This window comes from Gouania willdenowi, chromosome 19, assembly GCF_900634775.1.
Source record: "Gouania willdenowi chromosome 19, fGouWil2.1, whole genome shotgun sequence".
In the NCBI taxonomy this organism is placed as follows: domain Eukaryota; kingdom Metazoa; phylum Chordata; class Actinopteri; order Blenniiformes; family Gobiesocidae; genus Gouania; species Gouania willdenowi.
Window position 1 is genome coordinate 7568996 of NC_041062.1, and position 27805 is coordinate 7596800.

At 35.5% G+C, this 27805-nt stretch overlaps 1 protein-coding gene across 2 annotated transcripts; it reads left to right on the forward strand.

The window, feature by feature from the left end:
• The first annotated feature begins 684 nt into the window (after positions 1-684).
• On the forward strand, positions 685-26983 carry LOC114481306 (integrin alpha-M-like). Of its 2 annotated transcripts, XM_028476016.1 has the most exons (30): positions 685-826; positions 4614-4716; positions 4806-4909; positions 6454-6527; positions 6636-6750; positions 7135-7262; positions 8149-8291; positions 8540-8690; positions 12114-12264; positions 12391-12464; positions 12560-12680; positions 14210-14349; positions 14441-14581; positions 15524-15736; positions 16955-17088; positions 18105-18247; positions 18332-18495; positions 20180-20305; positions 20400-20473; positions 20604-20745; positions 22337-22435; positions 22527-22606; positions 23246-23332; positions 23466-23535; positions 23609-23707; positions 23803-23883; positions 24803-24913; positions 25366-25479; positions 25567-25677; positions 26351-26983. In XM_028476016.1, exons 1-30 carry the CDS (start codon positions 790-792, stop codon positions 26453-26455), a joined length of 3435 nt encoding a protein of 1144 aa, XP_028331817.1. In that variant the 5' UTR covers positions 685-789; the 3' UTR covers positions 26456-26983. The 2 variants fall into 2 exon arrangements, 1 of the variants encoding a protein (XP_028331817.1); XR_003676237.1 differs by lacking the exon at positions 26351-26983 and having other exon boundaries at positions 25066-25479; positions 25567-25601.
• The last annotated feature ends 822 nt before the right edge of the window (positions 26984-27805 follow it).

Consider the following 27805-nt stretch of genomic DNA (forward strand, 5'->3'; position numbering starts at 1 on the left):
CTTGTTGGGACAGGCCCAGGTGTTGCTGTGGGTTGTGTGCAGCCAGCAGTGGTGTTCCTGACTGCAGTGGTCCTCATCCCTTTCCAGACCTCTCTGATGTGGTTCAGCTGGAGCTTCTCCTCCAGCTTCCTGCTGTACTCCATCTTAGCCTCTGGATTTGAATTTATCTAAATTACATTTATTTGAAATATATAAACATCTGGGATAATAAAAGTCATAAAGAAATGTTGCTTCTTTTCATTTAGTCATATTTCATCTATTCTATTCTATTGTAGTGTGAGCTTCAGTTTTGAAGATGCTTTGATACACTTGTCAAACGATCACATTTAGTCCCATTAAAACACACTAAAATCTTTATTTTTGAGAGTTTGTGCATTGATAAAACTTCATAAATGTAATGGTATGGTCCCACGGTTGGCTGCTTTCCTTTGGTATTTACAATCCTGTTTTCATCTCTGGTCTTAAAGCTTGAGTTTGCTAAATTTGTCTTGTTCTGCACCCCATGATGGAATGGTGAAGTCATTTTATCTTTTTAGCAGTCAGAAGATGGAGATCATTAACTGATAAAAAAAGGGATCTTGGGTATAAACAGACAGTGTACGCACAATGACCCCTCCTACATTAGCGTTTCCCTCCCATGACACTGAACTGTCACCATTTCTGCATTTTGCTTTCAACATTTTCCTCATTCGCTCTTTGGCAAAAGCAGTTTACAACACTCTGAGGTTAGACAACCTGACATGAACAGAAACTGATTTTTGTGACTCTGTCGTAAATGGGAAAAGCACAATGATCTGGATGATTACTGCTTTGTTCTTCCTGGCAGGTAATTATCCTGAGTTTATGTTTCATTCTGTGATTAGTCATCAATTTACTGTTACCATCCAATAATTAACATAATATGTGATTTCTATGAAGGGCATGAAGCAAAAGAATGATTAGTTAACAGCTATTATCTAAGTATGTAAAAGTTGGTACAACTTGTGAAATTGATTGACTGTCTTACACGTTGCAAATGAAATTCAGTCATGTAACAAGACCCAAATTGTTATAAAAAGAAAATATGATAAAACCCAAAATGTTATAACTAGTAAAAAGTTTTTGCCTTTTATATACAGTATATATATATATACAGTCTTGTCCTTTTTTAATATAAGTTGCAGTTTGACCAGATAGTTTAAGTCAACAATAACTTTTGTCCAACTGAAACCTCGTTAAAAGCTTTTGCCCAAGTAACAAATGTCAAAAATGTCATGAATAATTCGGACCAAATCATGGATAACATACATCTAGAAAGAGAGTGCAGTACATTAGATAAGAACCGTTGTTGTGCCAAATGAAGTGGCTGGTGAGTTAAATACTGACCAGATATCTTGTGACTATAAAGTTGCTAATTATAGAAAATTCTTACATGTATTTATAGTTGCCAAAAAAAGGAAGGCTTTTCTTGTGAAGCAAAGATTACTCACTATCAGGAAATGCCACGCAAAGACTCAAAAATTGAAATTGTTCCCATTTGGATGTAAAAGTGTTTTAACTCTTACGTAATTTTTATTAGTGGCTTTGAAATGAATTAAAAATAAATAGAAATAAACACATGTATGCTGGATTTAAGTGCATCCTGAAGGCGGAAACACTATCGCAGAGTGAGCCGTTTCTTGCTATATGCAAATGGCGGAAACAAAAATTTCATTGTTTATATGTTGTTGTTTTTTTTTTAAGTAATAGTTTTTTTTTACAGCTTTTTGTTTACCTGGAGCACACACCTCGTTTTACACACAGATGTTTCTGAATTCCTCAAAGAATAAAATTTTGGTTTGGATTTGATTTGGTGTGTTTAAGTTGTAGTATCTCAACTTGAAGTTCTTTACAATGCTACACGAGATTGATTTATTTATTAGAGGAAGAAAAAAAATGTGCATCATGAATATGCCATCTCATGAAAGTTATTTATTACAAGACTAAAATACAAAAGGTGAAAACAGGAACAAAGCAAGAAAGATACGAAGTAGGAAGCACATTAAAACACGAAAACATTGAAATTAGCATGAGCACTAAGATCAGAGTGAGTGTCTGCTACGTTAATTGTCAAGTATCCATGATTTTATATCACTGGAAAATTATTGTAACACAATACGTGTTATTTCTAAGAAGTTTAGGATCATCTTATTCATATTTGACATTTTAGAGTCCCTAAAATAGTACCTATGTTTTAAAAGATCTATAAATTTGTGTTGAAATGTTCACCTTTTTTCTTTGATTGAAAAGTGTTTTATTTTGGAGGTTTTTATTTAATAATATAGACACAAATCTACATTCATAGTAATTACCCAAAGAGCTGGAAAAAAAACCAAAAACTGTTGGATCACCGGGCCCGCCCCGGTCGGCGGTGGCGCTTGTGCGCACTCTCTCGCGCCGTCACCCTACCTACCGCGGAACCTTATTGTTTTGTCGGTTAACCTCTCTTTAATTATTATCGTCCAGTGAGTTCTGGAACGGGTTACAGTGTGGTGGGATTTGTTATGCAGTTTACTCTGTTTCACTAGTGGTTGCCCTTTCTAGTTCCCATTAGGTCAAAGACACATCCAGTAACCACAGTGTCTCACCTATGTGGCCTGTCAATGCACTAAGTTGCGCTCCGTTGCTAAAGAGGCCTGGGGTAATGCTTAGCTGAGAGGATGCAGTCGATCTGGGTGGTGGGTTCCTTCTTGTTAAAGAAAAGTGGACTACAAAAAGTTTTTAGTTGGATATATCTGAGTTGTCCTCAGACAGGAGATCCTTTTATTTTAGGGTTACAATAAACAGGTTATACAATGTCCTTTCAGTTAGGGTTAGTATGAAAAATAAAAAGTCCTTCTATAGGTAAATAGGTCAAAGATGCATTAATAATCCCTCTACGGGTTCTCCAAAAAAGATAACAGCTACATAAAACATACAATTCTCCAGAGAGATATCATATAGGCGTAATCTCAAAATTGAGCTTGTCGTTCTAGTCTCCTTCTCTAAAAAGCTCAAAGCAGGCTGGCTCATATATTCCACTCGTCATGCAAGCGGGAAACATCATGTGACCAAAATCAATAAAACAGAGCATATTGTGAGTGATCAGATGTACCACATAATTCACAAAATGCATCTAACTGTCACATTCTGGTTTCTTAATATGGCAGAGCACATGTTTGACGCATAGATACAGAAACCTCATTGAACTTTGTGAACTTTGTGTTCCATCTCTTACCACATCATAAGGCATAAGGTGGTGTGCACAGAGCATATGTTGCATACAACTGAGGCAGTGGAAATAAATAAAAACACATAGGCACAATTTGCACTGTTAGCAAAATAGTAAAATAGTAAAATGGGTGAAAAGTTTTGGATTCTCTCAACAAAACAAACAACTAAATTAAACAACACACTCATGCAGAACAGAAAATAGGATAAGCATTTTAAAGCAATTTCATTTTAATGTTAATATGTGTATATATATAATAAACAGTTCAAATTAAAAGAGCAAACCATTTCCGTTGTTTTTGTGTGTGTGTAGTAATTTGTAGGACAGAATGTCTAGCTGGGATTCTCAACCTTGTGATCGCGAGACACTAGAAGGGGGTCGCCACATACCTTCAAGAATATTTTTTGAACAATTTGAGCCCATTTTTGCTTATTTTTACCATTTTTCTGCAACTACACATAACTTGCCAAAATTTTAACCTGTTTTCATCAATTTTCCTTGCCATATTCTTTGCTCTTTTTAATGCATTTTTGCTACATTATTCCCATTTCTGCCACTTTTCCATCAAATTTCAATGCCTTTCCTGCATATTTTGCTTATAAACCCTTTCCACCACTTTTCCCACCGAATGTCACATATGTTAACCCATTATTGTCACTTTTAACCTCTGATGACTATATTTCATGCTTATTTTTAACCAATTTAACCACATTCACAATTTGTCATTCCCATTATTTGCCAGTTTAAACCAAGTATTCGTACTAAATGTTCCAATATTGACACTTTGAACCCTTTAACCACTTTTTCTGCCCGTTTTTATTTTATTTTATTATTATTTTTTTTTTTTACTTTTAACCAATTTCTGTGGTTCGCACCTTTTCTACCATTTTTGGTCACTTTTAACCCATTTTATTTCTGATTAAAACAAGGATTTACATCTTTAAGATTACTACGCAAATTATAATAATCTTCCTGGATAACAATGGATATTATTCAGATAAATAAATAAATGTGGTTATCACAATGGACCATTATTTTGATGACTTTATGGATGGCCCCCAAAAAGCTCCCCCCTTTATTCCTCCTTATAGATGGTCCTGTCTCTACATGACTGTTCTTCAATGTTCATGTCTGTGTTCAAACACCTTCAAGTACAGTGGGGGTCCCCGGTCTCTGGACCCTTTTTTGGGGGGGTTGGGGGCTGAAAAGGTCCAGAACCACTGGTCTATAGGACCTACTGACAAATAAAGATCAAAAAAGTGCTGCCATCTAGCGGCGATGGTGTTCAACACACACTTTATGCAAAGTTGCCACAGCTAAATTGCACGCGCACTTGAGGGCGTCATAATCAACTGTGTTACCACTTTCTTCTTTGATCCATAAGAGTTGGAAGCCGTGCTCTGTTTTAACATCAATCCTGTGGCTTGGAAGTCTCTGAGGAACCCGGCTGCAGGGTTCGGCTACCAAGTTGTGCAAAGACAATCTGAGTAAGTTTAGGTTGCTGTTGTTTTTTAAGTGTTTCTATTCTAGTCTGTGCAACTCACACTGTACATGTGTTCATCATGTTCCTCCTCAGTTTGCTGGTCAGTGCTCCACTTGAACAATTTTCATCAAATGGAAGAGGGCAAATATACCAGTGCACCACGACCACCGGCAACTGTAAACTCCTTCCACAGCCAGGTACCACACTTTTGTCTCTAAATCCTGAAAGAATACAGTGAAACAGTGTTTTACCACAATAATGCACCATGAGAATAAAAAGTGGATAAAATATGTTTTAAAGAAGTTCAATTAATTTGAAATCATATAGGGTGCTGCCAACATATTTTGAACATTTTGCTCATTTTTTTTTTTCATTTGAGACAGAAATTCAGGTAAAACAACATGTTCCATATTATTGTTAAAAATGTGTAAACATGGAAAATAAATCTAAATGCAAATGTTAAATCTCAACCTAAATGTTAAATCTCAATCTAAATGTTAAATCTAAATGTATTTGTTAAATTTAAATATGAAGGTTAAATCTCAATCTAAATGTTAAATCTCAATCTAAATGTGAAATCTAAATCTAAATGTTAAATACAAATGCAAATGTGAAATCTAAATGATTACTATCAATGTAAATGTTAAATCTAAATGTAAATAATAAATCTAAATATGAATGTTAAATCTCAATCTAAATGTTAAATTTCATTCTAAATGTTAAATCTAAATGTTAAATGTAAATGTGAATGTTTACTCAAAATGTAAATGTTTAATCAAAATGTAAATGTTAAATCTAAATGTTAAATGTAAATGTGAATGTTTACTCAAAATGTAAATGTTTAATCAAAATGTAAATGTTAAATCTAAATATAAATGATACATCTAAATGTAAATGTTGAATCTAATTTCAAATGTTGAAACTCAATTTAAATGTTAAATCTAAATGTAAATGTTAAATCTAAATATGAATGTTAAATATCAGTCTCAATATTGAATCTGAATATAAAATCAAAATGTAAATGTTACATCTAAATGTATGTTAAATCTAAATGTAAATGTCCCATCTAAATGTAAATGTTAAATCTGAATCTAAATGTTAAATCTAAATGCAAATGTTAAATATAAATGTAAATTGATTGAGTGACAGGCGCTGACCTGTCCACTTTGTATAAATTCTAAACATTTAGCTTTACACTTGGCTTTCCTCTAAGTGGTCTTAAGCCTTGGCTGAATTCTGTGGGGATGCATGGGAAAGTGTTGGGAGGGATGGGATGATATGTACAGGAACATTGGCTACTCAATGTGACCGACCACATGCTCTTAACCAGTATGTATAGAACTGCTAACTATTTCCTGTCCCTTGTATATACTATGTAAGAATGAAAATCTGATGAAAACTATACACTTGGCAACCAATTTAACATTTAGATTTAGATTTAACACTTAAATGTACATTTAACATTTATATTTAACCTTTACATTTAGATGCATTTTTCATGTTTACACATTCTATCAAGGATATAGAACATGCTGTTTTACATTCATTTGTCTCGAATGAGTTTAAAATTAGCTAAATGTTCAAAATACAGTATGTCAGCTATGAAACAGTGACATTTTCACATTTGGCACCCATTGAAATCGATAGATTATGCATTGAAATCGTGTTAATAAATGTAACATAATAGAAAAATACATGATAATGCATATAATGTTTTTCCTACATGTTTTTACTTTAAAAGCTGTTCCAGCTTTTGCAGTCAACATGTCCCTCGGCTTGACAATGACCATTGATCCGAAAACACAAAACACAATTGTGAGTTGATGATCGCACAAAAACCAGCACAATGATCTGCCGTGTTGTCAAATCAATCAATCAATCAATCAATCACTTTTCTCTGTGTCTGTGTTTTTCTTTTTCCAGGCGTGTGGCCCAACTATTCCGAAGGACTGTCAAAGTATCACCATGTATAAGGGCTTGTGTTTCCAGATTAACCGCCTTAATACATTTGGATCATCAATACCAAGATCACCTGTTGGTAATGTTCAATGTGGAGCCTTGCATCTAAAATTAATTTGATTTATAGTCTAATAAACTGTATTAAATAAAATTAAATCAAAATTATTTAAATTAAATTGGATTACACACAATTTAATTAAACTAGATTTGGTGATAAGTGTGTATATACTTTAAACTACACTTGTCAAAAACCTACAAATTCCACATATTAATTAGAAGATCATTATGTAAAAATGATTAGCGGACATTTTAAATATCATTTAAAATGCAATTTCCTGAAATTAGAGTCCACACCTTTCAACAAGGCTTTGAACATGATTGAATACCGTTAAACTTTTTATTATCATCATTCCCTGCAGCTTCTTCAAAAGTTTATCCATCTTCTCTGGTTTTTTTTCTCCAGAGTGTCAAACCCAAGCTGACATCGCCTTTCTGCTGGATGGCTCAGGCAGTGTTTCCTCGACTGATTTCACTAGAATGAAGACTTTTGTTAAAAACATAATTAGCTCTTTTATCAGACAGGACACACAGGTAAAACCCTATTCACAACTTATTTTCAGTTTTAAATTCTGTCTACTTTTTGGAGAGCCACCTGTGGTTTGTGCAGCACAAATACAGTATATAATATGAAAAGAAATGTAAAATTAACTATTGTTTAATTCTGCATGTGTTACCTAGGTCAGAGGTTCTCAACATTGGGGTCAGGACCCCATTTAGGGTCACAAGACTTTGGGAGGGGGTCGCCAGATGCATTTAAGAAACTAAGAATATTTTTTTAACAATTTAAGCCGTTTTTGCTCATTTTTACCCTTTTTCTGCAACTACACCAAACTTGCCATATTTAAACACTTTTTCTTGCCATGTTTTTGCTCCTTTTAATGCATTTTTGCTCCATTACTCCCATTTCTGCCACTTCTCCATCAAATTTCAGTGCCTTTTCTGCACATTTCTTACACTTTCAAGACATTTTCGGCATTTATAAACCCTTTCCACCTCTTTTCCCACCTAATGTTGCATATGTTGACCCATTATTATCACTTTTAATCTCTTTTCACCATATGTGATGTTTTTTTTTTTTGCCAATTTAGCCACATTCACAATTTGTCATGCCCATTATTTGCCAGTTTAAACTAATTGTTGCTACTAATTTTTCCAATATTGTCGGTGTGTTTTTGGCCAACCTGGTCTCTGGCACCGTCTTTGGGGGTGTCGCGGGCTGAAAAGGTTGAGATCCACTGACCTAGGTTACAGACTGTTTTAAATTTAAACACCTATATTTTCATATTCGTTATATTCTTTATTCATTTAAGTTTCATATATTATTTAGTCCAAACAGGGTGGTCTTGGCCTTGGCCAGGTCTCCACTCCAACACTGGATTTAAACCAGCTTGTAAGCTAATAGTTTTCTTTCTTTCAGTTTTCCATTAGCCAGTTTTCCAACGACAGGAGAGTCCATTTTTATTTCAATACATTCAATAAGGCAAACTGGCAGCAAGAAATTGATCAAATAAGACAACTGAATAGAGGAACATATACAGCTGCTGCCATCCGACATGTTGTGTGAGTATCTTTAAGTTCTTAAGCTTCGACCATGATTATTTATAGTATGTTTGTCTTTATCATAACATTTTGCCTCATCTGAATATTGACATTCAGCAGCATAACATTTTGATGTTTGAATGGTGTAGTCGGTTAAGAATTGGCAGAGTAATAACAAAGTAAAATACATACAGAAAAAGAAGAAAAATAAAGAATTTGGAACTTAAAATTTTATATTATAAATGTGTTTTGTTTTTTGTGTTTTTCAGACAGAACGTCTTCTCATCCTATAGAGGTTCCAGGTCGAATGTTAAAAAGGTTTTAGTTGTTATTACAGATGGAGAATCTAATGACAGAAATGATCTGGGAGGGGCAGCATCGGCGGCTCAAGCAAAAAACATTGTTCGGTTTGCTATTGGGGTGAGTTGTGTCCGTGCTGTTATTTTAGACTCGTTGTCATCCACGACTGATGCATTTCTGATGTCTCAACGTTTCCTTTGTGCTCTTGGATACTGAAATAGTTTTTGTGATCACATTGTAAAGATTTATGCCATTCTAAAGGCATAAGGTGCTCAAATGAGAAAATAGAGATTTTAGAAATACTTGATTAAAGCCTTTAAAGCTTCTGGGTAAAATAACTACCATTTTAAAAAACTGTAGCTTTATCCAAAAGTTGTTTGCGTCCACTATTGATGCCAGTGTTCCCTGGGGGGCGGATGTTGATATAATGGCTTCCACAGAAATATTTGAATACGGATTAAATGTAATGTCTCGTGGAGTGACATCATATCACAGGGAATAAACATTATATAATATGTTAAAGGTCCCATGTTAAGCTAAATCGACATTTCTGTGCTTTAAACATCATAAAAGTGTTTTTTTCATTGATTCCCTCAATCGTTAGAGGGTGATTTGCTCCTTTCTTTGCCGTGATTGACATATAAACGCCCACAAAGGTGAGCATGTCAGCGTACTTCGCACAGTGCTATGTATGTATTTTCTACAGTCTATGTATGTACCAGTGAACGCCCCGCCCCCACGCTCTGTCTCGTGTTTATAAAGCAGCATGAGCTCGACTAGGGAGTGGGTGGGAGGAGGGCGGGCCGTCCTCTGGCCCTACGTCACCGTGCGGGGAGGAGGAAGTCAGTGTTCCGTCTATAGACACGCCCACTCATGAATATGCATAAGTAGGCCGCAAATCAGCCTGTTTGTGTAGAGTTGGTCAGAATGTGATTTTTCAGAGGCTAAAACTCTGGAAAACAGGCAAGTTTGGGAAAATAAACCTCAAATACTATGTTTTTGGGGTTCTTAGAACAAATGGAGATGGGTGAAAAATAGCATGACATGGGACCTTTAAGGTTTCATTTATTCAGTCAACTTTTTTCAGGAAATTGACTTTGATCTCCTGACAAATTGCCAGTTTTTTTCAGAGGCGTCTGCAGATCGCTTTGAGGTGTCCTTCACTTCAGCGTTTCATTTATTGTCTGAATAAATGACCCCTCAACATATTATTCAAAAAGAAGACAAATTGAACTTGCTGGAATTATTACGCGGAAGTCAGACATATCAAAGTGATCAGCAGACAGGCTCTGAAGATGACTGGCAACGGGAGATCAAAGTAAATTTCCTGAAAAAAAGTTGTCTTATTGAAAGAAGACAAAATGAACTTGCTGGAATGCTTACCATAACTATTGTCTGGCGATAAAACACAAGAAATTTCAGTAAGAATAAAGTAAAAAAAAAACACTTCTTAAAGAATTTTTTTCGCTTCAGTTGTTCTTTTCATTTTTCTACGGGTTTTCAATCCCAAAACGCAATGCGCAAAACTTTTCCGAAGTTCAAGTCACATGACAATTTTGACCTCTCAACATTTGTTTTGAGTAAAATCATCTGCCTTTGATTAATCTATGAGGCCTACACTGTATCTTTATCTGTGGTATGAATAATGTTAGTTATCGTTCCATCAGCTCTTAAGTGTGGACAGATGTATCTTAGACTTAGACTACTTTTTTTTTTTTTATTGCAGTCTGATTCAATCCTCTGTTAAAAAAGAGAACACTGGATGCCTCTATACTGGCTAACTATAGACCAATCAGCAACCTTCCATTCATGGCCAAGATCATTGAGAAGGTGGTCTTCAACCAACTGAGTCAATTCTTAACATTCAACAAAATATTTGATAAATTTCAGTCAGGTTTTCGTTCTCATCACAGCACTGAAACTGCTCTGATCAAAGTGATCAATGACATAAGGTTGAACACTGATTCAGGAAAAGTATCTGTTCTCATTCTATTGGATCTAAGTGCTGCATTTGACACTGTAGATCATACAATTTTGTTGCACAGATTGCAAACATGGGTTGGACTAAATGGAAAAGTAATGCAATGGTTTAAGTCATACTTGGAGGAGCGAGGCTATTTTGTAAGCATTGGAAACTTTGAATCTGACAGATTACCAATGTCCTGTGGGGTTCCTCAGGGATCTGTTCTTGGACCTCTTCTGTTTAGCCTTTATATGCTTCCTTTAGGACAAATTTTACAGAACTGTAAGGTTGATTATCAGAGCTATGCAGATGACACACAACTATATCTATCACTGAACCCAGATGACTATGGTCCCATTGAGGTGTTGTGTGACTGTTTAGAAAAAGTAAACTGCTGGATGAGTGAAAACTTCCTTCAACTAAACCATGACAAGATGGAGGTGATTGTCTTTGGTAAGAAGGAAAAGAGGACAGCTGTCAGCAATTATCTTAAGTCTCGATCTTTAAAAGCTAAAGACCAAGTCAAAAACCTTGGTGTTCTGATTGACTCAGATCTTACATTCAACAGTCAGATCAAATCTATCACAAAAACAGCTTCTACCACCTAAAGAACATCTCCATAGTGAAAGGTTTAATGGCTCAGAAAGATCAGGAGAAACTGGTCCATGCTTTTATCTCCAGCAGACTGGACTATTGTAATGGTCTTCTGACAGGAATCTCCCAAAAGAGCATCAAACAGCTACAGCTGGTTCAGAACGCTGCAGCTCGGGTCTCAACCAGAACAAAGAGGTCAGAGCACATTGGTCCAGTTTTAAAGTCTTTACACTGGCTCCCAGTCAGCCTCAGAATAGACTTTAAAGTTCTGCTGCTGGTGTATAAATCTGTGAATGGGTTTGGTCCAGAATACATCAGTGAGATGTTAGTCAGGTATGAACCCAGCAGGTCTCTCAGATCTATGGACACAGGTCAGATAGTGGAGCCCAGAGTTCACAGTAAACATGGTGATGCTGCTTTTAGTTGTTATGCTGCAAAGAAGTGGAACAAACTGCCAGCAGAGCTGTAGTCAGCATCTAATGTGAACATTTTTAAATCAAAGTTAAAGGCACTTTTTTTCTCTACTGCATATGATTGAGAGAGAGATTTTTGTTGATGATTTTACTGATGATTTTAAATGATTTTACTGATGATTTTAATTGATTTTACTGATGATTTTAATTGATTTTACTGATGATTTTAATTGATTTTACTGATGATTTTAAATGTTCTTATTGATTTTAAACAATTGAATGTTTTATCATGTAAAGCACATTGAGTTGCCTTTTGTATGAAATGCGCTATACAAATAAATTTGCCTTGCCTTGCCTTGCCTTCATTAATTAACAGGTTTTCTCAATAGGTCCCATCCATATCGTTTTATGTGTGCACATGATCAAATATGTGATCACAGGAAAAATTATTTGCACCTGGCTCCTATATGTTATGCAATGTAAAAATATTGGTATTAAGAGTGTTTATGAGTACAGGTAATGCCATTATTAGCACTGCAATAAAAAATGGTCATTAATATGTCTCACATTCAGGTAGGAAGCGCATTTCACAGAACGGATTCAATGAGAGAGCTGAACACGATTGCATCATATCCTTCGCGTGACCACGTGTTTACAGTGGATGGCTTTGATGCCCTTGAGAAAATACGAAATAATTTGCAAGAAAAAATCTTCTCTATTGAAGGTACTGGCACAAAATTCATGTTAATAACCTTCTTTCCATCTGTAGAATTGTTAACACAGAGCAATATTAGCTTTGAGGATGCGCATCAGCTTGCAGGCTGTTAATAAAAGGCATTATCTGATACAGGATCTCAAACCAGTGGAGTGTCTTTGACGATGGAAATGTCCCAAGATGGCTTCAGGGCAGCGTCTACACGTGGGGTAAATAATGCACCAGAAATACACTTCACAGTCCTACAAACACAGAATGATGGCAATACAGACCTAAGCTCTTTACACTTCTGTTCACAATGCAGGGAATTCTGATGTCTGTTGTTGGTGCAAACCAGTGGAAGGGCGGCTACATACAGTACAATAATAACGGTCAAGAAGTAGCCTCCTATAGACCTAATTATATGGAGCCTGATAGCTATCTTGGTAAGATAAGTGCAGTACAATCAAATAAGTTAATAACGATATTGTATTTATGTATTTAAATGGACACAGGAAAAGTCTGTCAGTTAAAGCAGATTTACATTAATGAGGAAAAAATAAAGCCCTTTTTGCTATTTGTAGTAGCCAAATCCACTACTTGGCTACCTTGACCGGTTATTAAAGGGCTGAGTGGCTGACGAGCGAACGTGTACATCTTTCACCGTCAAGTTGAGATAAATCACATACAACTTATTGATGTATACTTTTTTTTTTTTTATTTTATTTGATTCTAAACCAATGTGTCCATTAAAGCAATCATTTCACCTGTAGACTTCTGCACTTCACACAGTATACAAACAAACAGTGTTCGTGGTGTTCTGGTGCTACAGTCAGAAACCGTTTGAGCTCACATATATAGTCTGTGACACGCCCAATTAAGACCCACACTTGTATACACCCATAAAATGGCCATTACACTATTGTTCCAACTATTAACATGTGTTTGTAAGTAGGACCCAGTGAAAAATCACTAATTTCAAGAAAACCAAAGAACTCACCAAAACAAACCCTGAACACAAAATTCTGGCTGTGTTCGAAATCGCATACTAACGTACTACTCATACAAAGCCTAACGTCAAATTCACTTTGAAAACAAAAAAACAAAAATGAATTATTATTTTTTAGCAAAAATTCATTTTCCGGTGTTGCGCATGTGCACGCATGCCCATATACAATCTCAGTATGATGTGAACTCAGTACATGACACTGGCTTCAAACTAAAACTCAAACATCCCCTTTTCAAAATAAAGGCATTCTTGGCATTTCAAGACATTTTTGGCACTTCTAAACCGTGTCCACCACTTATCCCACCACTTGCATATGTTGACCCAATATTGTCACTTTTCACCTCTATTTCATGCTTTTTTTTTCCAACTTAACTACACATTCACGATTTGACATGCCCATTATTTGCCAGTTTATGCTAATTGTTCCTGCTGTTTTAAATTGCATTACCTCAACCCTCCCCCAATTTCTGCCACTTTTAAGCCAATATTGACACATCCCATTTCACCACCTTTTCGGTCACAATTAACCCATTTTATTTCTGATCATAACAAGGATTTACATCTTCAAGATGACTATATACTATGCCACAAATATCAATAAATGTCCTGTATAACAGTGGATATTATTCAGATGAATAAATAAATGTGGTTATCACAAATTCATAGAACAATGGACCATCATTTTGCTGACTTTATGGATGAGCCCCAAAAATCTCTCCCCTTCATTCCCCTTAAAGATGGCCCTGTCTCGACTTGAATGTTCATGTTAACACTTATCTGACCTAAATGGCCAAACTTAAGAAGATAATGATAGTATCCCAATCCCATTTAACTGTCAATGTCTGCGTAATATATTATAGCAGTTTGTGGAGCATTTAATGGGTTACAAATCTTACTGTGTAATTTAGGAAACTGGGGGCCTCCAAACACCAACAGGTCTTTCTAATGACTTAATTTACATTTTAGGTTACTCGATAGCAGTAGCTTGGACCACTGGAGGCGCACTGACAATTCTCGGTGCTCCCAGAAATAAACACAGAGGAATGGTCATGACTGTATCATCGTCATCAAAACTACAACAAATGATTTTTCCTTATCCACAGCAGGTACAAAACAGTCTGTCATTTACAGCCATTTGTCATTTACAGCCGTTGTCTCTGAATCCACCAAACTAACAATTCTCGTCCACTTTTTCAGACTGGGGAATATTTCGGAGCAGAAGTTTGTTCAATGGACTTAGAAGGTGATGGTTACACAGATCTAATCCTCATATCTGCACCAATGCATCAGCACTCTGACAGAGAGGGAAGTGTTTACATTTGCAGAATAATTAGCATGGTAAATAATTGACAATTCTTCTGCCATCAAATGCATATATTACAGAAGCAGATTATGGCCAATTTTTGATGGCAAAAATAATTTTGGGCAAATCTAGAAGAAAGTTGAAATGTCAAGAATGTCGAGATTCAAGTAAAAAAAAGACAAGATTAAAGTCAAAAGACAATAGCGTGGTAAAAGTCGAAGGTTTGCTATTATAGGTGCAGTCTGCAACTCTTATAAAAGTGACTTTTTGTCATATTTCCTAAAGCTGTCACTATGTCAGGCCAGCTTTACATTAAACTAGTAGTTTGTGTAAAAAAACTGGCTCGTTGCTGCTCCTGCAGCCTTTGGTAGATTGCCAGAATGCACCACGACTGAGCAAAAAGATATATCACATATAACATACCACAGTGACCATACACCAGATCTGCAACACTTAAAAACATTTGTCACAATGTTTCAGTGCAAATAATGTTTACCAACTACATCTCTCATATGTATTTATCTTTATGTGAGTTTGAATCCTGGAAAGTAAATCAGATGTTAGATGGAGCTCATTGGTAGAACACCTGAGGGCACCTCACATGGTCCATCCGGGCTACTTGGTGCCCACGGACACCGTGTTGGTAATTTCTGCCTTAAAGAGATTACAACGCTGTGTTTATGATCGAGCTAAAAGAGAACCTTACTTTGAAGTAGAGTTTAAGCATTCATCGATACACGGCATTTTGTAGACGGACACGATCTGCTGTTTGTTGTCATATGATGAATTGGCCCTCATCAGCTTTATTCTCAGATTTTTTCTTTAATCTCGACATTTTGACTTCATTCTCGACATTTGGACCTTATTCTTGATTTGCCCAAAATTATTCTCAAAATTGGCCCTGATCCGCTTCCGTAATTTAAAGGATTATTATACTGACCACTAAAGACTCACTGTCCCCATCATATTTTCAACAGAGTGTGGAGTGTCATTTTGACTCTCCATTGGTGCTGAGAGGGGCTGCGTCCGATCACGGAAGGTTTGGATCTTCTCTTGCTGTTCTTCCTGATCTAAACACAGAGGGTCTGGCAGATTTAGCCGTTGGCGCACCTCTTGAGAACCACGGCCAGGGCAGCATCTACATATTCCACGGAGAGAGAATACAAGGGAACAGTCCTCTGTACTCACAGGTGAAGAGAAAACAAATGTTTGCCACTGTCTCTCATTAAGCGATGAAACCCACACAGCACAAACTATGATGAGCATAACATACACTATTAGGTAATGGCCATATCTCAAAAGGGGCTTATAGATACCTTCCCCTCATGGTAGAACAAAAACACAACTGTATTTTTTTTAGTAAGTATGATATATAAGAAGTAAGAAAATTATTCTTGTGGTCGCCGTAAGTGGTGGTAGTGGTGTTTCTGTGTGCATTTTAGTGATGTACCGTGACTAAGGAAGATTTTTGTGATTTATTGACAACACAATTGTCCAAGAGAGGTACTTCAAAACATTTGTTTATGCCATATTTAGTACCAAAATTTCGACAATGATGAGACATCTTCAACAAAACAGTTTGGGTCGCTTCTAAATCCATTTCGGCCATCAGATGACAGAAAGTGACAAAATAACAGTCAAAAATATTTTGGCTTTGGGAGTAATTTTGTGCAAGACTTTCCATGACCTAATCAATATACACAGCAGAGTATTATTTATGGTCTTAATATAATCCCAGTTTATTCCACAAGCTCATAAAATAAAACTTTACTCCCCTTGCTAACATTACCCTCTTATTTTCCGACAAATCAAAAAATGAGAATTAACCAAAATTTGGAATGGACTGGGATGATTTTAAGACCTTAAACAATACTCTGTCGTGTATATTGACAATGTTATGGATGATCTTGCGCAACATTAATTGTGATTCGAAGTCAAAATGTTTTTGACTGTTAATTTGTCACTTAGATTTGTCACAAAATAGAATTTAAAGTCACCGAAATTGTTTTATTGAAGATGTGTCTCGTCATTGTCGACATTTTGATATAAAAATATGACATAAAAGTGTTTTGAAATATATTTATTTGATAATTTTGTTACCTTGCTACAAATTCCGGAGACCACAAGAACCATTCTCTCACTTTTTATATATCATACTTAAAAAAAGATACATCTGTGTTTTGTTCTACCATGGGGAGAGGTATCTGATTTTTTCTGGTGCTGACCACAGACCTACTGGTGAGTGCCATCAGTGTACGGTGGCATCTGACCTGCTCTGACCAGAACTGATTAGGAAAGAGTTCTGAAATTACATATCAATCGTCATGCCTTAGCATGACCTTTTTTTTTTTTTATTAAGCTGTGGTGTTCAGCATGTATCACGACCCAGTTGGATTTTTGTTTCACAGAGAATTCCCGCCTCTGAAGTTGAATCCGGGCTGAGGTTCTTTGGCATCTCAATCAGTCCTTTGTCTTTGGACCTGAGTGGAGATAGTCTGCCTGATCTGGCTGTGGGTTCAAAGGGCAGAATTCTTCTACTCAGGTCAGTCCAAGAAAATACTCAACTTAAGAAAATTCCTTTTACTTCACGTCATTTTGAAGGTTTTGTCACTGTGAAGTACAATGTGAAGGGTTTGGAAGGCTAAGTTGAGGTTTCGTTTATTGAGACAAGGTTTTTCAGGGAATTTTCATCTCCCGACATGTTTCGACTGCCAACTGCCAGTCTTCATCAGAGGAGTTCTGCTGATTGCCTTTGATGGTTCCTTTGAAGTTTCACTTGACTTCCATGTAATAGTTCAAGCTAGATTATTTTTGTCTTCTTTTTGAACAGTATGTTAAGTTGAGGTTTCGTTTATTGAGACAAGGTTTTTCAGGGAATTTTCATCTCCCGACATGTTTTGACTGCCAACTGCCAGTCTTCATCAGAGGAGTTCTGCTGATTGCCTTTGATGGTTCCTTTGAAGTTTCACTTGACTTCCATGTAATAGTTCAAGCGAGATTATTTTTGTCTTCTTTTTGAACAGTATGTTAAGTTGAGGTATCGTTTATTCAGACAAGGTTTTTCATTACATTTTTATCTCCAGACATGTTTCGACTGTCAACTGCCAGTGTTCGTCAGAGGAGTGCTGCTGATCGCCTTGATGGTTCCTTTGAAGCTTCACTTAACTTCCATGTATTAGTTCCAGCGGCATTCATTTTGTCTTTTTTTTTTAACAGTATGTTAAGTTGAGGTTTTGTATATTCAGACAAGATTTTTCAGGAAATGTTTATCTCCCGACATGTTTCGACTGTCAACTGCCAGTGTTCGTCAGAGGAGTTCTGCTGATCGTCGTTGATGGTTCCTTTGAAGTTTCACTTGACTTCCATGTAATAGTTCCAACAAGATTAATTTTGTCTTCTTTTCGAACAGTATGTTAAGTTGAGGTTTCGTTTATTCAGACAAGATTTTTCAGGAAATGTTTATCTCTCGACTGTCAACTGCCAGTGTTAGTCAAAGGAGTTCTGCTGGCAAGGTTGGAAGGATATTCATGTGTATTCTCAAATTTTGCTTGCTTTCAGATCAAGGCCGATTGTAATGATAGAGGCTACAGTCGCTTTCAATCCAAAACAAATCCCAACTCAAAACCCAGACTGTACTCAGCCATTGGACAGCACAGCTGAAATCTGCTTCATCATGACCCCACACTCCGCATTAAATACAGGTTCCTTATAGCTCTTTATTTTTATCTGCTACCATCTTTATGTTCACAGTTGTAATTTCTAAGTGAAACTCCGGTGTCTTTCAGCACGAGCAAGCATTAATTATACTTTCACCCTGGATGCTACTCGAAAAACCCCACAAAACCGTGCCTACATCACTGAGTTACAGCGAGGGGGGAGAGAGGAGAGCGGAACAGTTAATGTCGCCCTAAATCGCCGCAAATGTTTCACTGTGAGGTTTTTCATTGAGGTAAAAAACCCCAAACATGTTAAGATAGCATTACAGTAGTTGACTCTCAACAAATACATTTGGTGCCTATACTTATCATCTTAAATCAAACATGTCAAAATGTATTTTTGACATGTCGAAATGTTAATTGGAGATATCTGAAAATCAATTTTGACATGTTACAAACATATTTTCACATGTAGTAGTTACATTTTGACTAGTGAAAACTTACCAGTAATTCCTTTTTGATGTGTAAGAATAACAAGTGAAGATATCTACAATTCAATTTCCACATGTTAAAAAACAATTGTAACTAGTGAAAATGTATTTTCCCATTTCAGATATCAACAATTTAAGAAAGCACTACTTTGGAAAGCAAACAACTCCTCAACTGATAACTGCCATTTATTATGTATAATATGGATCAATTACATTTTAATAACTAGGTCAACATACATTTGTTTTTTAAGACAACAAGTTTGCATATTTTTTAAAGTAAAGTCAACTTTTTATTCTTAACAGTGTTGTCAAACTCATTTTAGTTCAGGGGCCAAATAATGAGCAGTTTGATCTCAAGTGGGCCGCAGATTTTTGGTTTTAAGAGAGCAATTTTAACATTACTGTGCTCGAGTTCTCAATATCAGTTCCTGCAGGATCTTTTCTTCAAAAAATTATTAGAGTCCAAAGGCCAGAATGGCCAGAAGGACCCAATTGTAATTGCTCTTTTTATTTTTTATTATTAACTTTGCCTTTGATTGATTATTTGGCCCCCTGAGCATGTCCAAAGTCTCATCAAAACTGGCACGCACCTCAGGCCTCATAAAAAATGTGATAATTTGAATGGATTTTGAATAAATGAAAGAATTCAGTAAAAAAAAAAAAGCGAGCATTGCACTTGTTATAGACGCAAATAATGCGATGGAACTGCACGACCGGCAGGATTGACCAATATGTATGAAATTTGCCACATATATTATTGACCCCAAAATGAGCAAAAAGTTACATTATGACCATGCCCAAAACCAAACAGGAAGTTAGTTATCTTTGGTCAAATGTCAAAAATGGCTAAATGCATTTGTGCGAATTAGTTTGATTTTGTGTAATTTAGTAGAATTATTTGTGAGAAAGATTTTTTGAAAGAAATTGAGATTTATTTCCATAATTTGCAAAAATGACTGCATTCATGTGATATAAGCATGAAAAAACTTTGAGCCCCTAAAAATATTGTGGAATTTCATTGAATTTGTGAATTTTATCTATCATTTTTACTGTCTTCTGTGGGAGGAATTGGATGCTCTAAAGCACACGTGTCAAACTCAAGGCCCGGGGGCCAAATCCGGCACTTTAGAGCATCCAATTCAGCAAGCAGGAGGCAGTAGAAATGGGAAAACATTCATTATTGCATAAATTACCAAATAATTCAGTTGTAGATATCTTAAGTTCACAATTTTAATGTAACTCCACAATATTTTGAGGGGCGTGCAGTTTCAAGAAGATGTGACGTCAAGATTCTTCAGGGACTGATATTGAAAACTAGAGCACAGTGATAATAAAATTGCTGTCTTTCCCCCCCTAATATCTGTGACCCACTTGAGATCAAAATAGTCCACATTAGGCCCCTGAACCAAAATGAGTTTGACACCCCTGCACTAAAGGGACAGTGTGAGTTCAGATTTCAACGTTTAATGTGTTTTTTTTCTTGCAGTCTTGTCCAGAAGATGCTTTGAATGAACTTTCAAATGAACTCAAATTCACATTTGAAGGTTTGTCCTTGAGTTCGGGCCTCAAACCAAAACTGGCCCAGCAAGCGCAAACAACTACTATTCATCCTGTACGTAACAATAAACCTTCACCTGTAATCTAAAACACAAAAGTTTAACGTATACTCACTTTGAACTACTGGCCGTCGCGTCATTCTCTTTCAGATCGGGTTTGAAATCTATTGTGGAACTGACAACAGATGTGTTGACAACCTAAAGGTGGATTTCAGCTTCACCAGGTAAATACAACACATGCAAAAACATAAAAAATAACTAGCAGGACATGGATTATTCTTAGAGTTCAATATTGTATATATGTTGTTTGAGAGTGTAATTTTCCTTTCCTATTGGTTTTTCATTCTGCGTCAGCTCTCCAGAGATTAGAGTGGGCATTGATGAGCTGTTGGACGTCACAGTATCGATAGAGAACACGGAAGAAAACTCCTACAACAGCCAAGTTACACTCACTTATCCAGTTGGCCTTTCCTTCAGAAAGTTCAAAACTCTGCAAGTAAGACATTGCTTAATAATAATAATAATAATAATTCTTGATGTATTATTGTTGTTATTGTAACAACCTAAATTACTTCTTTTTTGACAAATAAAGAAATGTTTCCACATCCATTACGTCACAAACATCTGCAACTGAACCATATTATGTCATTGGTAATATTCATTCTCAATTTTTTCAGCTTGTAATTTGTACTCAAAATGCAAAGTCAAGGCCCCCAGAGCTTGATAATTAACATGTGCAGAAGACATTAACCAGAGTTCAAGGGTGGCAAACATAGGAACAAATACACTAGTGCAAATGTGTCAAACTCAAGGCCCGGGGGCCAAATCTGGCCCTAGAGTATTCATTTCAGCCTGCAGCAGAAAGCACAAAAATTCTGAGAAACTGTGTAAATTACCAACTAATTCAGTTAAAATAATACACACATTCAATGAAACTCCACAACATCAGCAGGGCAAACATTTTCCCCTTTGCTTATATGACATGACTGGAGTCATTTTTAATCTCAAATTGTTAAAAGAACTTTCAATTCTTCCAAAATCCTGCAATTTTCCTGAAATCATTTCACAAAATTTCCCCAAATCACATAGAAATTGGTCACAAAATCAAAAAAGAAATTGAAAGTGAAGATCCTGCAGGAACTGATATCTGCCATTTATTGCTTTAAAATGATCAATGCCTTACATATTTTGATAGTTTTTTATACGTGGAAGTGCAGACTGGAGCACAAAAAAATGTCTTGCCTAAAGATAAACTGCTTCATATTTGGCCCTTGAACTAAAATGAGTTTGACACCCCTGCACTAAACCCTAAGTTCCCAAAGTGGGGTACGCAAAAACAGCGTGACAATATTGGGAACTACAATATGAATACAGGAGCCTCGCATTTCCACAAATTGCACATTGGCCTCTCTTAGTCTACCTTCTAGTGGTGACGGAGAAACAATCTCATCAAAAAAGCGCAAATATGACGAGAGCTACATTGCTTTGCACTAGCCAAACATGCTTGATGCCATTTGCCAACACGTACTTGTGTGAAAGTTGATTTTCACCTTTGACAAACATGAAAACAAAATACAGAACAAGGCTTTGCGTGGAAAACCATTTAAGACATTGCAGAGTTCTGTTCATCCTCTCAACCTCACCCTTCTCATTAAAGTTGTATTGTGTTTTATTTCACAGTTTCAGGGTGTTGAATATGTTGTTTGTAATCAACAAATATTTGGTAGATTTATTTTTCCAAAAACAGAGATTGGTTTCTCACTGAAAATGCCAATTCTTTTTTTTATTAGATATTATTCCTCAACAGGATGGGTAAAATTCAGAGCCACTTTTAACTGTAGGGCTACATTGTATCGGACATTACATTAGTATGTTTTTTTAAGTGTGCAAGAGTAGGGGATACTTGGCTTTAGGTTAAATGTCTGAAGGGATACGGGACTGTGAGAAGTTTGATAACCACTACACTACTGTAAAATTATGTAAGTATGGCTGTGTTTCAGCTAAATGGGAAATCTGACAAGGTATACCGTACCCACCTGGGTTAGTAATAGCAGGCTTTTAAACTGTTATTTTGTTTTTTAACCAAGGGAAGGATTCAGTGCGACTCTATAGACAGTGGAGACGATCGTAGACGAGGAAAGACACTCTGCAGTATTGACAAGCCCATATTTAAGAGCAACGCAAAGGTTGGTTTGGATGGATCTGTGCTCTGCAACACTGTCTGCATTATCAAACAATTAAGTCATTTTCTTTTTTTTCTCCATCGTCCATTCATAGGCTCGCTTCATTGTCTCCTATGGGATCCCAACCAACAGTGACCTTGGCAGAAGCATCTTTATCTCTGCAAACGCAACCAGGTATCGTGTGCCTAATCCTCACCTGGACTGTTACGGTTAGGGCATGTGTCAAATTCATGGCCCGGGGGCCAAATCTGGCCCTTTGGAGCATCTAATTTGGCCTGCAGTAGAAAGTAAATGTGACAGACAAAACATGAATCATTGTTTAAATGAAACTCAACAATTTTTGCAAGGGCTCACGGTTTTTCCGGTGCTTACTATATATCGCATGATTGCAGTCATGTTTAACGTTAAACAATCAAAATTGAAAAAGACAACAATTCTTACAAAATCCTTCAATTTTCATCAAATTATGACATAATATATCCCTGAATTATATAGAAATTGGTCACAAATTGGTCTCGGAAATTTAAAGTAAAGATGCTGTTGGGACCGGTATCTGTCATTTATTGCTTGGATATTGTCTGTTTCTTACATATTTTGTATTTTATGTTATGTATAAGTAGAAGTGCAAACTAAGGCACAATAATGTCAAAATTACAAATGTTCCTGCATAAGATCTGTGGCCCAAATGAGATCAAACTGCTCCATATTTGGCCCCTGAACTACTGTAAAATGAGTTTGACACCCCTGGGTTCGGGGCTGTTTCTGCACTGTAATGTGCACTTAAACATTTATTTATTTATTTATTTATTTTAGTGGGAATCTTGAGCACTCCCCAGGGAGTGAAGTCTATAAAACCAAAGAAATCGATGTGAAGTACAGCATTGTCGTCACCATTGAAAGGTGAGTATTGTCCATTTGAAACCATATATCAGCCTCTTTTTTTTAATTAATATTATTTTTCAATCCCTATTATGATTCATTTCTGGAGTATTTTTAATTCTTTGGAAAAATATTTGAAATGTGCTTCTTTTAGCTCATTCAGCTACAGCAATTTCACCTTCGGAAGGAACAATCTACAGAAACCTGTCGAACAGTCGATTAAGGTAAAAAATAATAATCTTATACTATATTGCCCAAAAACTTGTTTCTAAATCGTATCTTTCTAAATTTATTTAGGTTACAAATGATCTCAGGGTGCTGAATTTAACAGTTGTTATTCACGTACCTGTGAAGCTTGGAGAAAAGGACATTTGGACCAATTTGAGCAGTCTACAGGTGATACTGATATTTGCTACAGGAATTCATATCTGTAGAATAAATAATTTACAGTAAAGATCAGCAGAACTGATGTGAAGCTGCGCTGATTTCAGATTCCTGGCTGTCAGATTGACACGGATGAAAAACCACAAGTCAAAGATTTTGTCTCTCAGATAAAGGAAAACCAAGTAGTAGTAAGTATGGCTGTATAAAGTTACTTGAGTAAATACTGCCCATCCATAAAGTCAGCAAAATGATGGTCCATTGTTGTATGAATCTGTGATAACCACATTTATTTATTTATCTGAATAATATCAACTGTTATCCAGGAAGTTTATCATTTTTTGCGCCATAGTATATAGTCATCTTAAAGATGTAAATCCTTGTTTTAATCAGAAATAAAATGGGTTAAAAGTGACCAAATACGGTGGAAAGGTGGTGAAATGGGATTTTTAAAAAACACAGAAATTGGACAAAATTTGCAAATTAGAATCATGTGCAAAAACAGACAGAAAAAGTGGTAAGAAGGGTTGAAAGTGTCAATATTGGAACTATTAGCTTAAATTGGTGAATAATGGGCATGACAAATCGTGAATGTGGTTAAATTGGCAAAAAAATAAGCATGAAATATGGTGAAAAGAGGATAAAAGTGACAATAATAGGTCAACATGTGTGACATTAGGTGAGAAAAGTGGTTGAAAGGGTTTATAAGTGTCTGGAAAGTGTAAAAACTGCAGAAAAAGCATTGAAATTTGATGGAGAAGTGGCAGAAATGTGAGTAATGTTGCAAAAATGCATTTAAAGGAGCAAAAATATGGCAAGTTAAAGTCATGAAAAGGGGTTAAAATATGGCAAGTGAGGTGTAGTTGGAGAAAAGGGACAAAAATAAGCAAAAATTGGCTAAAATTGTTCGAAAATATTGTTAGTTTTTTGAAGGCATCTGGCGAACCCATTCCAGTGTCTCACGAGCCAAACCTAAAATCAAAATCTGGGCATCTCAACCTCTCATGTTGTCATGGCAACTTAAACAGACGCAGCTATTATACAGGAAGTTGCAACCCTGGTAAATATGGTGGATGTGCATTAATTCTTTTGTATTTCTAACACCTTCAGGACTGCTCTGTAGCCGTGTGTCGACGCTTTAAATGTAGGCAGTTTATGGGAGGCTTTGAGAGTAAAACATTCAAGATTTCTTCAAACCTCAGTTCAGGATGGATCGAGCAGGTAATTGACGTCAACTTCAAGTGTAACGTCTTCTGTCTGTAAAGATGAACTTTGTGACAGATAGCTAAACAGATTTCCTGGTACTTGAAAGAGTTGAATAAAGACTCAGACGTAGAAGTTTTAACTGTTGACTGTTCATCTTTGTCTTTCAGTTTTCTGACAATGTGACCCAGAAGCTCTGTGAAACTAAACATAAGTGCACAGAGAAAGACACATACATATCTAAACAAAACACAGCATATTCATAAACATAATGATATAAACTTACAAAAAAAAGCTTCTCAGCAGTTCAACACAAGTGGATGGAAAGGAATGAGCTGAGCATGCTCAGTTCTCACACATTGAGTTCTTACATCAAAATGGCCCCTGAGCCTCTTGACCAATCAAACCCAACAATGTGATTTCACCAACCAATAACAAAATAACTTGTTTTCAATGCTTTATTTTTCTAGATTGGACTCATATCCGCCAAGTTCCTCCTGACCAGCACAGCCAATCTGGAGTATGATAGAAACCGGTACATTTTCTTCTCAGCGGGATCAAACACCAACCCACCTGTTCGCAAGGTGATCACATGCTAGGTTGCTGCTTCTTCTTTTCTTTTTTCAGTTAGAATAATAGTCTAACCAGGAATGAATCATGTGACCTTGCAGATAGAGTTAGAAGTTGAAGTTTATCCAGCACCGGATTTTACCAAAGCGATTGTTGGTGGATGTCTGGGAGGACTGCTCTTTCTGATTCTACTCACTGCTGGCCTGTACAAGGTAAAACAAAAAGCTTATTAAAACTGCTTCATAGAACAGGACCAATCAAGGTGCGCTGATTGTAAAGTTGTCAATGCTACAATAAACAGCAACTTTTTGCAACATTTAGTAACAAACCACATTTTAAAAATGTATCTAAATTTTGTTATGCAATATTTGTGAAATTTGTGATGTTTTTTTCTCATAAAAATAAGTCAATGTTAAATCTAAATGTTAAAGAATAAATCTTTGAATTAGCATATAGATAAATATTTAGATTTAACATTTAAGATTTAGATTTAACATGTAGATTTAACATTTCGCATTTCACATTTTGCATTTAGATTTCACATTTTGCATTTAGATTTCACATTTATATTTAAATGTAACATTTAGATTTAGATTTAATATTTAACATTTAGATTTAGATTGAACAGTTAGATTTCATATTTAATATTTAGATTTAACATTTAACATTTAGATTTAACATTTAACATTTAGATTTAACATTTCAATTTATTATTTAACATTTTGATTTTGATTTAACATGGACATATTATTAGGAGAGAAAAAAATCACAAATTTCACAAATATTGCTGTAAATCTGGTCAAAGGTAACATTCACAACTTTACAATCTGCGCCTCATACAAAGTTCCCTTTTGATAAGATTTCCTCTTTTTCTGTTTTAATCAGGGAGGATTTTTCAAGAGTAAATACAAAAACATGATGAAGGAAAATGCTACAGAAGCAGGTCCAGAACCTGAAGAGGACGCAGCCCCGCAAGAAGAAAAGCAATAATTTTATCCATCAAACTTTTGCTAATATCACCTACTGAACAAAAAATAAAGCAAAGCATCAGCATTCTTTTTTCCCAATAACTATTGTTTTACTTAACTTTTTTCATATCATTATGATTTTTAGATTTTATGAATAAAGCTTTTTGCACTTGTAGCTTTTATTTGTAATTAAACCAGAATGCAGGAAGTTGCTCTGGTTTAAACTACCATGTGTTTTCATGTGTAAATAAATCTTAATTTCATAAGTTTTGCAATTTATCAAGACATTGTTTATTACGTCAAAATGTTTGGGGCAAACTGAGAATTGATGTATAAATCAATCATCCCTCTATTGATTTATCTTTGTTTTATCCATCCAACTATTCATCTATTTTTTTCCATCCATTCATTCATATCTATCCTTATGTTTATTCATCTATACGACCATACATACATTTACGTATAGGTGTATATCTGTATATACTGTATACTGTATGTATGGGTGTATATACATGTATGTATATATAAGTAGTTTATTGATAAATTGGTTATTATAAGGGTATAATAAATGATATAAGTCAGACTTCTTCCTGCTCCTTTTTTGAACGTGTGAATGTTTTGTTGAAATTTTCTTACTTTTTGTTTTTGACTTATTTTGGAAATTAACTTGTTTTGTGACATTCGTTTTATTTTATATGCATTGTTTTTGTTTTTACATGTTCAAAAATAAATGAATCAAATTAAATACATCATTTCATTCATTTGTCTATTAGTCTCCATCTATATATCAGTCATTCAACCATAGCTTATGTTACTATTTTGGTTTTGCACGGACTAATTTTTAACTTTATTTAGTCTAGGGTAGGGCAACATGTTATTTTACTGCAGAGATGAGCAACTTCTATCACAGCGAGGCTTACAATAATGTAGTTGTCTGATCTGAGGGCCACATTATCAACAATTATGTTAGCATTTAGAATAATTACCAATCTGAGCGTTAATACAGAAAATAACAGGGTTTTTTCTTTGTAGTCGTTTTGTGTGGGTTTTCTTGGTGTTTTTTGTTTTTAGATCTTTTTTGTTTTTTTTAATTAATTTTGTCTATTTACTTGTCAATATTGCAAATTTTTGTTGCCTTTTCGTGTGCGTTTCAAGCAGTTATCAGTGTTTTTGTTATAAAGTTTGTGTTATTGTTGTCTTTTTGTGTATTTTTCTGTCGTTTTTGTACATTTGTCTGTCATTTTCTGCAATTTTGCTTGTATTCTGTGTCTTTGAAGTCCTTTTATATATTTTGTTCATGTTTTAGTAGTCATTTTGTGTTTAAGAAGTTGTTTAGTCTGTCTTTGTTTTCATTTTGTGTACTTTTGTTGAC

What these genes read in the sequence shown, in the direction of transcription:
- LOC114481306 (XM_028476016.1), top strand. Translation starts at nt 790, where the DNA reads ATGATCTGGATGATTACTGCTTTGTTCTTCCTGGCAG. An exon ending in TTGTTCGGTTTGCTATTGGG is followed by an intron (nt 8,691 to 12,113) that starts GTGAGTTGTGTC and finishes TCTCACATTCAG; the next exon opens with GTAGGAAGCGCATTTCACAG. An exon ending in CTGTCGAACAGTCGATTAAG is followed by an intron (nt 23,536 to 23,608) that starts GTAAAAAATAAT and finishes AAATTTATTTAG; the next exon opens with GTTACAAATGATCTCAGGGT.